Source organism: Nothobranchius furzeri, chromosome 2 (assembly GCF_043380555.1).
Source record: "Nothobranchius furzeri strain GRZ-AD chromosome 2, NfurGRZ-RIMD1, whole genome shotgun sequence".
NCBI classification, from domain to species: Eukaryota; Metazoa; Chordata; class Actinopteri; order Cyprinodontiformes; family Nothobranchiidae; genus Nothobranchius; species Nothobranchius furzeri.
Window position 1 is genome coordinate 6359973 of NC_091742.1, and position 15479 is coordinate 6375451.

At 40.7% G+C, this 15479-nt stretch overlaps 1 protein-coding gene across 1 annotated transcript in view; it reads right to left on the minus strand.

The window, feature by feature from the left end:
- LOC107377641 (protein eva-1 homolog A) overlaps positions 1–15479 on the minus strand; it is a 97790-nt gene that overhangs the window by 61172 nt on the left and 21139 nt on the right. The window contains exons 2-4 of the mRNA XM_015947391.3: positions 9943–10166; positions 8417–8540; positions 6552–6704 (exon numbers count right to left, since the gene is read on the minus strand). Coding sequence (XP_015802877.3) covers positions 6552–6704; positions 8417–8540; positions 9943–10166 — 501 coding nt within the window. The remainder of the gene's footprint in view (positions 1–6551; positions 6705–8416; positions 8541–9942; positions 10167–15479) is intronic.

A 15479-nucleotide genomic window follows, 5' to 3' on the forward strand; every position in this document is an offset into this window, starting at 1 on the left:
ACATTAATTTGGCATCTTTGTGATCATTTGACAGTCTAATAAGGTCTAGTCTAAAGTCTGAAATCTTTTCTTTGAAGCGTGCACTCTAAAGCAAAATCACAGCAACCTGCCCAAAGGGAGAAAACAAAAATGGCTCTGATATCCTGCATGCCATGGGTGGGGGGCTATTTAGATGTCAAGAGGTGTGTGTGATGGTAATGAGGCAGATGAGAGAGCAGCGCTGAGGCAAACCCCTTTTACTATGAGGATTCTCCATCACCGCCGAGAGCTTCATACCAACATCGATCTCTCCACAAAACCAAAGAAAAGACTAGATCAAAGAAGTCCTACTTTAGTCAGCGTATTTAGTCTACAGACATTTACCCCCAGCTTTTTTTTAAATTAAAAAATGGTCAAGAAATCATTTCAAGATCTTTGCTTAACTTAAAAGCTATTATCTGGAAATTAGGATTTAGTAACTTTTGGTGGTGGGGTTAAGAATTAGTTCTGGATCTTTAGATGAAGATGAAGCAGTGAGAATGTACACCTGAGTAGGTGCAGCAATGGTAGAAACTCAGATCTCAGACAGCAATAGGGATGGACTTGGTTCAGCGCCGATACTGTAAGGGCAAACCAAATTTGTGGTTATCTGTGCGAGGGATGTCACATCACGTCAGGAAAGGGAAAGATTTAAAAATCATCAAATATGAACTTTTCATGCCAGAAAAAAATAATAATAATTTTATGTTTGCGAAAGAGAATGGTTGTTTTGATGAAATCTTGAATATAACTGTGTAACGTGAGGAAATATGGGTTTTCTGTCACAAAGGTGGTGTTGGACTCAGCTGGGTCAAAGCTGGGTCGCTGAGAACTTTCACCCACAGATTAAGACCTGAACGCCAGCGAGTCTGGGAGGAAACCATAACATCTGAACACCTGCAGTCTACCAGAAGATGTGTTCCCAGGAAATATAGTCATAATAAGTCTTAAAATTCCTTTTCTCTATTTTAATGTTAAAGTAATCATTATCATTTTGCTCATTATAAATGTGTTTAATCAAATGAATGATTCTTATGCTTTGGGTAATTATAATGGATTAATGAATCCATACTTAATTAAATAATGTTTGAGGATGTTTGTTATCGACCTTCACACACACTCAAGCACACACACTCAAACACACCCACACACAGATTCTCACAGTAAACTCCAAAACACATTTGCTGACGCACACGTTTGCTTTGAGAAGAGAAAGGTTTTTGGTAAGTTTCAGTCTTATGATTCAGTTCGTGTTGGACAACGAAAGAGAGAGGACCTGAAAAACCAAAGGGTGGACGGAGCCGATTGGCTCATTTCCCCCCCCCCCCCCCCCACGCTGTTCCTGTCAGCCAGACAGAACAGCTGAATCGCAACTTCTAGCGCAGACTCATACTGAGTCTTTTGATTTCTGAGTGAACTAAACTTAACAAAACGCATCGACAAAACGCTTTACCACCAACGTGTACCGAGGGCAACTCTGGACCGGTTCGTGGCGCATCTTTGTCTTCTTTGCCAGCCAAGGTGCCCTGGATGAAACATCATCCTAAGGTGACGTCCCGGGTCCAACAGGGAGTCCGATTTTCGGTGAGGCAGAACACGACAGATAGCGTTTTGATGCATCTTTTCCAACTAAACCTAAGTTTATTCAAACCATCACTTTTCACTCAGACACCTGTTTCTTCCTGAAGCAAAATCAGATGCACACACGCACTCAGCTCACCTCATATTCAATCTTCACACACTCATCACAAGGTCTATTTGAGCAAGAACAGCATATCAACTGTTAAAGATTGTCCCACAAATTTGCCAATGTTGATTGTTATTTCCTGTTTGTCAATTTCAAAATCATTAGTTTAATTTGAAGAATTAAAACTTTTAATTGTCAAACTTGTTTCTTCATTGAACTGAAACACAGACCCACGGATATTATCGACAGTTTATCGATGAAAACAACCTTTGAGTCTTCTTAAAACTATACAATTTGGTTATTAATTTAATAAAATTAATATCACAAATTAAAATGTAGAATGGTTCCTCTTTCATAAAAGAGCATAAACCATAACGCTACAACTGCGTCAACTATTGACGATGACTCTCGGCTGCAATAACAACACATTTTAGTCCAACATCTGTAACAGCGACTATATATGATCTTTATTTTGTTTGTTTAAGTTCAAGTAGGTGTGGTGACCATCTTGGACTAGATTCAATGATTTGTGTCTGGGAGTATTATTATTAATCATCAAGTGGTTCATGAGATATTTATTTAAAGGTGTGGAACACTGAAACTTTTTTTGATTATTATTTCTGAGTTTTACATGCAGGCTTAATATGAAAATAGTCTCCTACACCGATCTCCTGCATTAGCTTCTGATAGAAAATAGAAGGTGACACAGTAGGATTAGAAAAATCTGACAGATCTACGTCACACTGTCACTTAACATTCATGGATTCATCCATCTTGACTCAAGACGGGGAAGGCTGTTGTTGGTTTAGCGTCCAGGAGAGAAACAGCAGAGAACATCTTGGATAGTAGAGGAGCAGCAACTCCACCACATGGCAGAACTCCTCCAGGCTTGTGTTATTTGTGGAGATAAAACATCCACCTTGCACAGCAAATAGAGTCAGTGGTAGAGTTACGTTCTTGTTATCCAATCAGAGGATAGATGTCCAAATATCAGGAAAAAAGACTCAAAATCCTGTGTTCTGCCACTCTCTGCTCCAGCTGACTCCTCTGTGATGATTCAGGTGCTTCTGGCCTTTTTTAAATCCCCGAGTACGACTTACAAGGTAAAATATGAACACATGCCAGCACACAAGCAGAACCATTATCATCCTTTTAGAAGTGGACAATAATAATTAACAGCCCGTGACTGAGCTGCCACTCAAGATACCCTCACTTCCTGCTGGTGGCGGCACGCAAACCACATCAAAGGCAGAGATGACAGGGGAAACCTCACTAAAACTCCATAAACCTGTCTGAAACGCCCTGAGCAGGCAGTTATGGGGGAGGTGGGGGGGGGGGGGGGCATAATAGTAAAACTGAGACACAATGTGTTTGTGTGTCTCTGATGCACAGATGAAATAACACAAAGCTAATATGTCAGCTAACAACAACCACCGACTCCTCAGCTCCGAGTCTGTTTTCCTTTCCAGCAGCGCTGAGAGCTACTGTAGTTGAGCCTGAGTCTGAAACCAAATACCGAGCCATTTGGGTCTCACCTGCTACCACTACCTGTCACACATTCCTGATCCACCTGTAGAAGGACCAGACCGCTTCAAAGCAGCCATCAGTGCTCACAATAAGACTCCCAGAGATACGTATACGTCCTCACACAAAGACGTTCTGTATATCAGACGGAGGTCTTTGTCAGGCTGCTCAACTCATCTGTCAAAATGAGACAACCAGACACAAAACGGAGAGATATCACAACTCATATAAGCCAATTTAAAAAAAAAAACAACAGTGGAAAATCCCATTCTCCAGCTCTGAGTCTCAACAAAACCCATCCAAACCTAAAATATGAGCCTAAATTGGAATTCTGAACTTGACCAGTCTTTTTCCCATCAGGCTGCTATTAAATGTAAACTAGACTAAATGAGATGCAGAAAACAGACACCTTCCCCGTTAATGAATGTAAGTATAGGCTACTTGTTTAGAAGTCCAATTCTGAGTGGAATAGGTAAATGAAAGGCTGCCCAGTAACTTTTGACAATTAAAATTCCTCTAAACAAGAATGCATATACATGTGGAAGTCCCATGTACTCTCTCGAACACACATTCATACTCGTAAGGAACCCAATACGTCCTTCTTCTACATGCCAGTCTGTGCTTTGGATGACATCGGATCTACATTCCACCCAATTCCTCTGGCGCTGTGTGTGTGTGTGTGTGTGTGTGTGTGTGTGTGTGTGTGTGTGTGTGTGTGTGTGTGTGTGTGTGTGTGTGTGTGTGTGTGTGTGTGATCCTTTCTTCCTTTAAAACAAGGTGAAGTCTGAAATCTGAAATAGTAGAAGTGTAAACAAATAAGATCGCAGTGTTCCCTCCACAACGTGTGCAGCTAGAGGCGATAGAGGAAATGATGAAGTCTTAACAAACCACAACAACATCTTCAGGCAATGTTACTAAAGTGATATAAAAATAAAAAAAAATAAAAACCAGGAGATCCAGCAGGCACTGAAAATGTGGGAGCATTGTGGCTCATTTGTCCTGACATGTTCAGCTAGGGTTAGGGTTCATTAATGAAAGACAAGAGTTGAAGCTTCACTCTTAGGTCATAAATATAGAAGACTTGCATGACTCTTTTTGACATGTGCACACATTTATTGGATTTGCATAACTAGTTTACATCTCACTGCAAAGCTTCAAATTCATCCTTTGACCTCAGACTAACCTTGAATTTATAGCATAAATTCAAGGTTAGTCTGAGGTCAGCTTTTGATACTGTGGACCATAACATCCTTCTGGACAGACTCACAAACTAGGTGGGACTATCAGGCACAGTGCTTGGCTGGTTCTAATTCTATCTCAAAGACAGGGGTTATGTTGTCTCCATTAGGGATTACCAATCAAAGCGGATCACCGTGACATGTGGAGTCCCCCAAGGCTTAATTCTAGGATCACTACTCTTTAATCTATATATGTTCCCCCTGGGTCAGGTCATACTTAATAACAACATCGCCTATTATAGCTGTGCTGATGAGACCCAGATCTACCTAGCCCTATCACCAAGTGACTATTGGCTACTGGACTCACTCTGTCAGTGCCTAGAGCAAGTAAACGACTGGATGCAGTCAAACATCCTTCAACTAAACAAAGACAAGACTGAAGTTATTGTCTTTGGCAACAAGAAGGATAGAATAACTGTTCAGCTGGACTCCAGGGGAATAAAGACAAAAACCCAGATTAAAAAATCTTGGTGTTATTATTGACTCCGACCTGAATTTGTCTGGACATATTAAGGCTATAAGTAAATCAGCGTTTTATCACCTTCATAGAATATCAAGAGTCAGAGGTCTCATGTCCAGACCAGATTTAGAGAAACTTATTCATGCTTTTATTTCTAGTCGGCTGAACTACTGCAATGGTCTCCTAACTGGTCTTTCCAAAAAAGCTGTGAAGCAACTGCAGCTTGTTCAGAATGCTGCTGCTAGAGTCTTAACAAGAACTAAGAGAACGGGGCACATCTTTCCTGTTCTTAGATCTCTACACTGGTTACCCGTAAACTACAGAATAGATTTCAAAGTGCTCCTACTAGTTTATAAATCACTCAATGACATGGGACCAAAATACATGGCAGATCTCATTCCTGTATATACACCCATTAGGGCTCTGAGATCCCTTGGAAACAATCAGCTGGTAGAACCACGGGTCAGAACAAAACAGGGTGGAGATGCTTTTAGTTACGAGAGCTGTTTTTACAGGACCAGAGCGTTTTCAAAACAGGATTTAACGCGGCTCCCTGGGGAGGGTAAAGGTCGTTTATAAGATGAGACCGTGGCGGTAATGTGGCGCAATCGTGGCAATTTTATAAAAGATTAGGTGATGGCGGCATGAAGGGGGTACAGGGGCGGTCTCTGCGCTGCCGCAGACTTCCGTTTATATTAGGACATAACTTGCTTTTTATTGCGATTGAAGCCGTGATCGTTAAGTTTTTTTTAACAAGCAGCTCCTAAAGGTGTCTGTCCCCATCAGTTCCTGTGCGGTCTCTGGTGATCTGAGCTTCAGCTCTAACAGAGAGGCTCGTGGAGCGCTGTGGCGCTCCACTTTGCCATCTCAGCTGATTTTGTTCAAAAAGCAAACCTTATTGCCTGTGTTTACATTCATTTTCAATAAATTTGCCAGCCGGAGCTCCCCACGTCATCATGACATCGCCCGGGCGCATACAACAGACCATTACAGCAATATTACTACCAAGCGAGGCGGAACGAATGCCGCAAAATTCGTGCAACGCCATGCCGGCATGGCGCGTTTATAGACATACCATTGCGGTAATATTACGCCTATTTGCCGGCATGGTGTGTCTTGTAAAAGAGGCACATTAATGTGCTCTATAAATTAAGCTGCCTTGACTTGCCTATGAATAAAGCGTGATCAAATTGTTAAGCAATAAGGGGTTATTTTGTTTTGAAAGAATGATAATATTGTTACCTCACTATGACTATAATATAATCACACCTCAACTTGTACATAACCCTTCATCCTAAGGTAACTGTAAACGAGCAGTTAGCATCAAATGCTACAAGAAACCTTAACCCTAACCCTACAAAAGTGTCATTTTTCACGTGAAATTACTCAACCCTCTCAGGCTCAAAATAAGTTTTGATAAAAGGACGAACAACTAAGTCCGTCAAGGGTACTTATGAGTTAAAAAATGCTCATGAAATACGTATGTGGAGTAACCAGGTAGGTAGGTTTTAACTGTTGCTAATCTGCAACGCCTGCCTCCAGAGGGTTAAAATCACTTCAAAACTTTTTTCAGACACTAAACTTTCATATAAGCTGTGAATGACAAAAATATATCATGTCTCACCAACTGGTGGCACCCTTCTGTGATGAGGAGGACACTCCATTGTGCCCTGCAAAGTTCGACCAAACAAGGCGGAGTAAACGGCAATCTGCATTCCTCGTTTGCAATTCAGCCTCATCTTCTCCTCCTCACACGCCACCTTACTCTTATATTCATCTGTTAAAAAGAAAAAAATGAGAGGTTCTGTTACTGAAACATGCATTTTTACACATCTGTACATCAGCATGGTTTAAGGCTGGGGAGAAAAAGAGTCCCGGTGAACATGTAGAGCCATGCAGGGACATTCCTCAAACACATCCAGTCAAAATGACCTGTGACAGGAAAGAGCAGCTCCACCGGCCGGCAAATGAAAACAGCCGCCATGTCCTCCGCCCATGTGGGGAGTGGAACAGGAATGCAGATCCAGGAGAGAGTAGATGAATCAAGCAGGATATTTCCTGGTGACGGATTCACTCCTGTTCCATCTCACACCCACCCACTCTCCATCCACCTCTCCATTCAGAGGCAGTGACACCTGCCTGTTGTGCCTCACAGACACCCCATGTGGTCTTTCTCTCCTGCCCTGAGGAGTCACCGGTTAAGTGGCATCGGACAAAGAGCCGTTGATTGGCCCTGACATCCAACGGAGACAGAAATAAAAAGCCAGGAGGCGAGGATCGGTGCATTAATGCTCACTTGTGGTCACTCTTGCGAGAAATTTTACCCAGCTCAGTGCTGCATGACTCGGCACAGCCCTGAACTTGAATGGGTGCTAGAACCTGGGTGAGATTATGGTGCTGTTGTGGCTCTCCTCTGGAGTGATACTCTTAATTTGTTGGCTCAGTAGTGATGAGTCCAGCCACACTGATGCGTAATATCTAGCTCATAAAGCGAGACCCCATGTCGGTTCGCGTATCTAGGAGGTAGTTACATGACCGATACTGCTGCTGTTTTGGAAACAGAGGAGCGTCTCCGTCAGTCAATGGGATGACTTTCTGCCAAAAATGACATATTTTGAAGCAAAATCATTCCACGGATGCAACATGGAGCCAGAGAGGGTTCCGTGAGGGATCATTTTGTTCGTTTTATTTTGTTTTATTTCGTTGTTTCATCATTTTCCTCTCCGCGTGTGCTTGATCCATCAGAATTTAGTAATTTTATTTTTACATTATTCATTTTATTTTCTGCAGGTTAAATGTTGCATTTGTTGAGACATCACAGAAAAAAATGCATTTTGAAAGAGTCTCAAAAAGAGCGTGCAGATTTGGAAATGCCACTTTTTCGTTTAGCTAACTTTTCCTGTGGTAAATGCAGTAAGTCAGATCTGGAAACTACAGCATCAGAAAACTAAAATCAGCATTGCATTTGCTGGAATTAACTGAAGGACCATCAACGTCTGAGGACACGTTGAGGTTGCATGCTTTCTGCTCCACAGGTAAGAACATTTGCCGTTTTTAGCGACAGTCATGGCGATTTGGTGTAAACTATCCAGAAATGTATGTACTGCTCCAAAGCGACAGGAAACTACACACTACCACTTTAAGTCTGCATGTCTACGAGAGCCCATGTTTGTCCAAAATTTTAAAAAAGGTTTTTAACATGTAACGTAGTCTGTATGGCATTTGTACTGTTAAAATTGCCATAGCAGCTCTACTCTGATGAAAACTTCTATAAATAGTCTAGTAATCCTTAAATTGTTTACAGGAAAGCTAATCCAGGCATGTATTGTGTTTGAAAAAAATAATTTCCTTTAATTGTTAATATTTGTGCACATAAAGAGACCTCACCCATTTGTATTTCTTTCCAAACGTGGGAGAAATGATCCTTCACAGGGTGGGACAGAAATGTGTGTCACTGCCAGGAAGAAAGCAGGGTGATGAGGGACTTACTAGGTCTGCATTTGTACCAGACAATGAGGTATTTACTGCTGCCTGGACACTGGTCCGTCCCAAACACGCGGCTGTTGACAAGGACTTGACAGCTCCTTCTGTCCTGGCACTCATCCAGCATTTTCTAAAGAAGGAGAGTAACAGAGATGGGTTTGGAGAAAGAACAATAAGCCAGCAGCCTGCACATCTAAAGCTACTTCAAACAGACTGCTCATACTACGGAAAGCCAAGGTAAGCAAGAAAAACTTTGGAAAATCTGTACTTTTCATTTCCTGGCATTGCTTTAAGCGTGCTGTAACTCAGGTGAGAGCGCTCCAACTCACAATATTATCCTGGGAATTACAGGAAGGAATCTGCTCAATGAATCCAACTTTTTTAAAATGATATATAATTTAATAGTACAAATATTGACCCCTGAATATTTAAAAACATAAAAAATTAAACAGCAATATTCACCGAACAAGTCCGCATTTGTTATTTTTAATAAACCCCTCACGATTGGATAAGAAAATACACCAAAACATTTGCCAGTGGATGATGAATTCACATTTTAGCTAGATAACACCAAACCTTTTTGCACAAACTGCTCTGCCTTATAACCAGATAGGTCACTCAATACAAATAATTAAATACAATTATTATCATGGTTATTTTATTCTAAAATTTAATAATTAATCAACACGATAAAATCACTTGAACCAAGCATGGACAGACAGCGCTTCTATAAAAGAAGAGAAGAGCTGATATGGATTCCTGGGTGTCCAAGAGCGATGAAAATGAAAAAAATACTGAATTTTAGGATCATGCATGCTTGGAAATGGAACCATATGGATAAATATCTTAACCTAATTTGGAAGGCGAGAACAAATCTACAATTATTGCTATAATTTATCATTAGGAAGTCATTTTAGCTGGCAAGTAACATATTTCCATTAAATTCTTTTTGAACAATACTTTTTTTTATTGGAATAAGCAAAGATCTTCAATGATCAGCAAACAAATCTAGCATTCTTTTATAAAATCCTTTTTACCCCAACACCAACAAACCCAGTCATGAACAGGTGGCCGTTCTGCTCATGTGGGTGGCATAGCAGTCAGTCAGTCTCTCACATCAGCACAATGTGCCCTCTGTGTGAATGCATTCGTGGCTTTCCTCCCCGTAAAAGAGAATGTTTGACTCCGAAAAGGCAGAGGAGCTAAGAATAACTGCCAGCATGGCCACTGAACAGATCGTGCCGGTGTCGGTACCTTCCAGTCCAGACGCATTGTCATTCAGAGAGGATCCTGAGAAGAAACCTTCATGAAATCACTTTGTATCCCGGGAATACACAAACCCATATCTTCCCCATAAGTGTTACATAACCAGACTATCCTACGATAGTTAACCTCTAACGGGGCGTGAAACATCATCAAAGCAGGTGGTTTGGAGCCGGATATGGATTCTGATGGACAAAACCAACACTCATGTAGAAGGAACAAAAACTAAAATCATTACAAAAACAGGATTTGTGAACTTGATGGTTTACCTGTAGTGCAGTAGACACAGAACAATAATGATCATTCTCTTGAGAATGATAACAGCTTGGGGGATCCTGGTAGGTCTGTGGGCAATGTTGGAGATCAGAGGGACTTCTCCTTCCATAAAAAGCTGACTGGATGGTGATTGTGGTGCGGGGTGGACAATGGACGGAAAGGAAGTCGCCGTCACAGGCCTGTTCAGTGTAGTTCCTCAACACTTTGGACAGGTAGTCTAAGTCAGGAGAGAAACAAGCAACAAGATGTCATTTCTTCGGATCATTTATTACATCTCCTGGAAAGACTCTTGGGGGTTTCATTTCATTTAACTTCATTCTGCCTTACCTTGAGCTTCAGCTAACACTAGTGACTTCCAAGTTTCTATTTGAGATTTTTGCTGCAAACAACGATCAGTGCACAGATCTATGCATCAAGCGAAAAGAGTTAAATCCTATAGCTTAATCATGCTTTATCCCAAGTTTTAGTTGACTTCTTTCTTCTTGATAATCTTGACAATCCAACAGAACATGTTCTGTGGCTTCATTTATTCCACAGCGATCACATTTCGCTGTTAGTTGCTTTCCTATAATGAAAATACAACTATTGACCCTATTGCGTCCAAATCCTCCCAGTCCTTTCCCAGGTTTGCGGTTGTATCACCCTCTTCACTTCGGCTTTGCTGATGTTGATATTTATGTGTACGCAATCTCTTTTTGCAACCTCATTGTCAAACAACACCACGATGTGCTGGCACCCATACAAAATTAATCAACAATCCCATCACATGTCTTCTAAAGATTGTAAAATCTGGACTAAAATATGAATGACCGTTGTTCGAGCTTATTGAAGATGATCTGGAACAGATGATTGTATCTAACATAGGACAGAGCGATATGGTAAAAAAGCATATCCATTAAAACATATTCATATTGTTTGATATCAATAATTATCGACAACTATAAAAAATGTAGAAAACATATTTGAAATGTAGCCCTGGCCATTTTACTTTATGATAAAACATGTTGGTTGTGTTACAAGATTTGGTTTTCATAAATCCTCTGCAACTTTTGCAAACAAGCTTTTTTTTTGTGTCAGACTTGTAAAAATCTAAATTAAAAAGAATAAATATTACCATGCTGGTGAACTTCTGTAACGTTTCTTCTGGATAATTTCCTCCACCTCTGCTTGCTGCAACATCTTGTTATATGACATGCTGTCTATTTAGGTTTGAAGGAGGAGGGCTTGGTGACAGAGCAGGCCTGGGTCTGTTTTGATTGGCTGGGAGTAGGTAATGAGTCTAGCATTAAGCTAATCGATAGGCTACATTGAAAATAAAGGAAACTTTTTATTGAAGTCTCAGTTTTTTTTCTGTTGCACCACACGTCTATTGATCAATATCGTTATTAAATTATTGTCCAACCCTAATGTAACACTTTATTTTCCTCGAACATTAAAGGTGCAATACGTAAAAAAAATTGGGAGAATTTTACAGTGTGAAAATGCCTAAAGAGTCTAATGTTTCAGTCATTTTGTAAGGAAGGTTAAACTGAAACATATTTCATATCCAGCTGGCTGCGGGGATTGTCAGCTTTTCTCCTTTCAAAACAAAAGAAGGAGGGACGTAACTGTTTACCATCAGTGAAAGTGGGGCTGCAGTGTCCTGCGAGCTAATACTGCAGCAGCGCCGACAATTGTGATTTGACGACAGCCGGCATAAAGCTCCAGCTTTGTTTAAAGTGGTTGCATTGACAAAATTTTACCAAAGGATGTCATTTTTATTTTATTTCTACATTATAAGTAAGCAAATTTTATTTATATAGCACTTATCACACACATAGAATTACAAATTGCTTCACATGGATCAAAACAAAATGAAACATAGTCATAAATTTATAATGATCTCTAAATAAAAATAGATTAACATCGTAAAAAATTAAGTCATAAAATTATAAACTTTCATAAACAGATGAAAGATTACAAATTTGAGGTGTGAAAAGTGTGTTTCAGTAATCTAGTCAGGAGGAGATAAAGGCATGGATAACCATTTCAAGTTCATGTTTTGACACCAACTTTCGCAGTTTGGAGATATTTCTTAAGTGATAAAACAGTTTCGGACCAACGTTTTTGAGTGGCCTTCAAGAGACATTCATTAGTCAAAAATAACACCCAAATTCCTCAAGTTTGACTTGAAGGCAGAGGATAAATGACCAAGTTTTTGTCTAATCAGGGGAAACATGCTCTCAGGGGCAATGATCAGACATTCAGTCTTTTCAGAGTTTAACTGAAGGAAGTTATCTTCTAGCTAGCTGGTGATAGCTGATAGACACTCTAGTAATTCAGACAGTTTATAGAACTCAGAATCCTTAAAAGAGCAGTACAGCTGAATGTCATCTGCATATAGGTGATGAGACATTACGGAAAGAAATAAATTTTCTGCCCAAGAGGGTGGATGTACAGCAGAAACAACAGTGGACCCAAAACAGAGCCTTGGGGTACCCCACAGATCAGATCGGTAGAATCTGACATGATTTGGTTTATACAGACACTGTAACTTCTGTTAGAAGGGTACGATCTAAACTAGTCTAGAACAGTTCCAGAGATCCCCACCGAGTCACCAAGTCTGTTAAGGTGTTGTGATCAACAGTGTCAAATGCACCTTTAATACCAACCTTGTGTACACTGAAATTAGTCTATTAATCTTTTTTCCTACTTGAATCTAAAATTCCAGAACATTGAATGCCACACTCACTCGGTTGCCTGTATTTTTTAACGCGTCAGTAAGATTTGAACAGACCCTTAAAATTGATTAAATTGCACTGTGTGAGAATTTTAAATAAAGTCCTTATATTTGTATCGCAATCAACTTTGACACATGCAGCATTCATGGTGGTCTTACAGGTAAAGTAGGCTTAAAGGAGTGAAATATACCGGTGCACAGTTTATTAAACCTGAGTTGCCCACAAAATAAGTGTCTCTTTTGTTGTTGCTATTGACCCTTTAAATTGGGTCACCAACGCTTCCTGAAGCTGTCTCACATTAGCTGAACCTTGCATCTTGCAAAATCGATAAAGGTTTAGGATGAATTCCAAATGTACACTGTAAAAAATAGATGATGTTCAACCTCAGTTACTCAGGAGACACAGACAACATTTGTCATGTGAGTCTGAAATAAGAAAAACACCTAACAGAACCAGTCCCGTAAAAAAGCACCTTAAATGCAACCTTTCAATGTTTTTTTTTATTTACCCAGAATATTTTTTAAAAATACACGTGTATCCTTTTACATTTATTTATTGTGTGTCAAAAACAACTGGGAATGTTCAAACAAACTTCATTTGATGACAACTGCTTCTTAAACATGTTCATACGCACAAGCTAGCATAAGTCACCCCAATGTGCTTCAATCCCTCTTGTTTGATCAGCATTTAAAAGGAAATAATAACACAAAAAACTGTTTCTCTAACACACTAGAAACACACATTGTCATCTTATCACCATGACCACACTTTCAAAGGAAAAGGGAAACGAGAGACTTAACTGGGTTGTGAAAGGTCATCCTTTCTCCAGACGGCTTATAAAACCTCTCAGACTAACACGTTTCCACCTGGGAAGGGTAACAACCCGAGCTCTGTTTTAAACGTATTCTTATTCTGACCTGAAAGCAACCACAGTGACTACCAGGCCAGGTTGCTAAAGGTGTTTGTTTACAACCTAGAGCATCCTTTCTGTGGCTGAGGAAATTACTTTCATGCAGCTGGAACACGAACAGGAAATTACTCATCATTAATGTAATTCCAATTACTTTGCTTGTCCGGGCTTCATCCGTAGTTTTCCTGTTGCACTCCCCCCGCCCTCTGCTGCTTTCCCTGTCACATTCCTCACTGGGTGAGAGGGAACTTGGCATTCCTCCTGGCAGCAGGACCACACACACACACACACACACACACACACACACACACACACACACATACTAACACAACATCAACACAAACAATGTGGTCATGACAAGCTCGTTTGGCGACGGTGCAGCGTTATCCGAAGCAGGTTTTCGGCAAAAGCTTTGGTTCTGTTGAAGATCCCACTTGTCCGGTCGGTAAGAGGTCTGGTGGTCATGGAAACGGGCAAGGGTAAGAATAGGGCTCAAAGCTAGGTGAGAGAACTTTCTTAAGGTGGCTTGTGTAACAGTCTGATACTCCTTACTCCACTCTGCAAAAGGGGGCGGGGCTGTAAGTAAAAGGAAAACAGATTATCTCACTCTACCCCTCAGGTGCTTTCTAAAGAATCTATTTCGTCTTTCTCCCTCACGTCTTCAGGATCATCACTATTGTTCCCTTCGTGCAGCCTGTTTACTGAAGCCTCCTTTTAAGGCCAACGAATCAGGCAGCATCAAGGCACCTGTGTGGGCCACCTGACCTATGACGGGTGTCCCTCAAAGGCAGAGGGCTAAACAATGCTGGAGGAACACCCAGGCATCTTTCCTCCTCCCTGTTTCTTTTCATGTGGGTCCAAGCTTCTTCTTTAACTAGATCTTGGCCCTTTCCCTCCCCCTTTGTAAAAAACAGGCTCTATTTTGTCTGCCGGCTTGTTTGTTCAGTCATTAAAAGACAGGAGGCTGCGGTTGCGACGCTGCTCTTGTACAAACAGATCACCATTGTCGTGAACTTTGCTGAAAAGTTCGTTTTTAATCTCTAGACAAGAAGCATTGTAAACACAGACGCACAACCGCACCTGCTTTTTGTATTTATGGGCCAATAGAGATGGGATCCTGTCACATGATGCTTGACTCGACCTGTCGGTTTGGGTTAATGCTCACAAATCATAAAACTAAAAGGTCTGTGGTCCTGCTGATCATTAGCTCCTCGTTTATGGTCATGTGATGACCCTTAAGTCTGACCCAGCAAGGCAGGAGGTCCTTTACGATGGAGATTAGTGACAAATCGCTTTGTTGTGTCAACAGTGCACAGAAATCAGACGTTGTGGGAAAGTTTTGCTCAATGGGATCCCTCATGTTGCAGCCCAATCCATGTTTAAATAATAGCTGGAGGCAGAAACTCTAAAAAAGATGCATTTGTGGCAAATATAATCAAAACAAACAAAAGGGAAAAGACTTGACCTCAGAACAGGATCAGGTGGAGAGTCTGCTGGTTATTGTTCAGTTTGAAAATGCCGTCCATTCCTATTGGCTGCCTTCTGAGTGTGTGAGCAGTCGCAGCAGAAGTAAGTATAACTGACACGTCATTACAGCGTTAACTTCCTATTTGCTATTTTAACACAGTTTTATGTCCAACGGAATGTTTGTAAGCCTCTTGCAACCAATGAACGCTGAATATTAACGGATTTAAGCTTAACATAATGCCACCTGTTTACACTGCAGTTTAGATATGATCAAAGAGCCGCAGGAAATGCAGAAATAAGGCAGGAAGATTTCTAAAAATGCATGTCTAAAAAATCAAAGATACCGTAGTGCTTTTGTGCAATAGTAAATCAATATTAAGTTTCGTCTCACCATTGAGTATTTAAGCATTTACGGCTTCGTAAGTTTATTGAT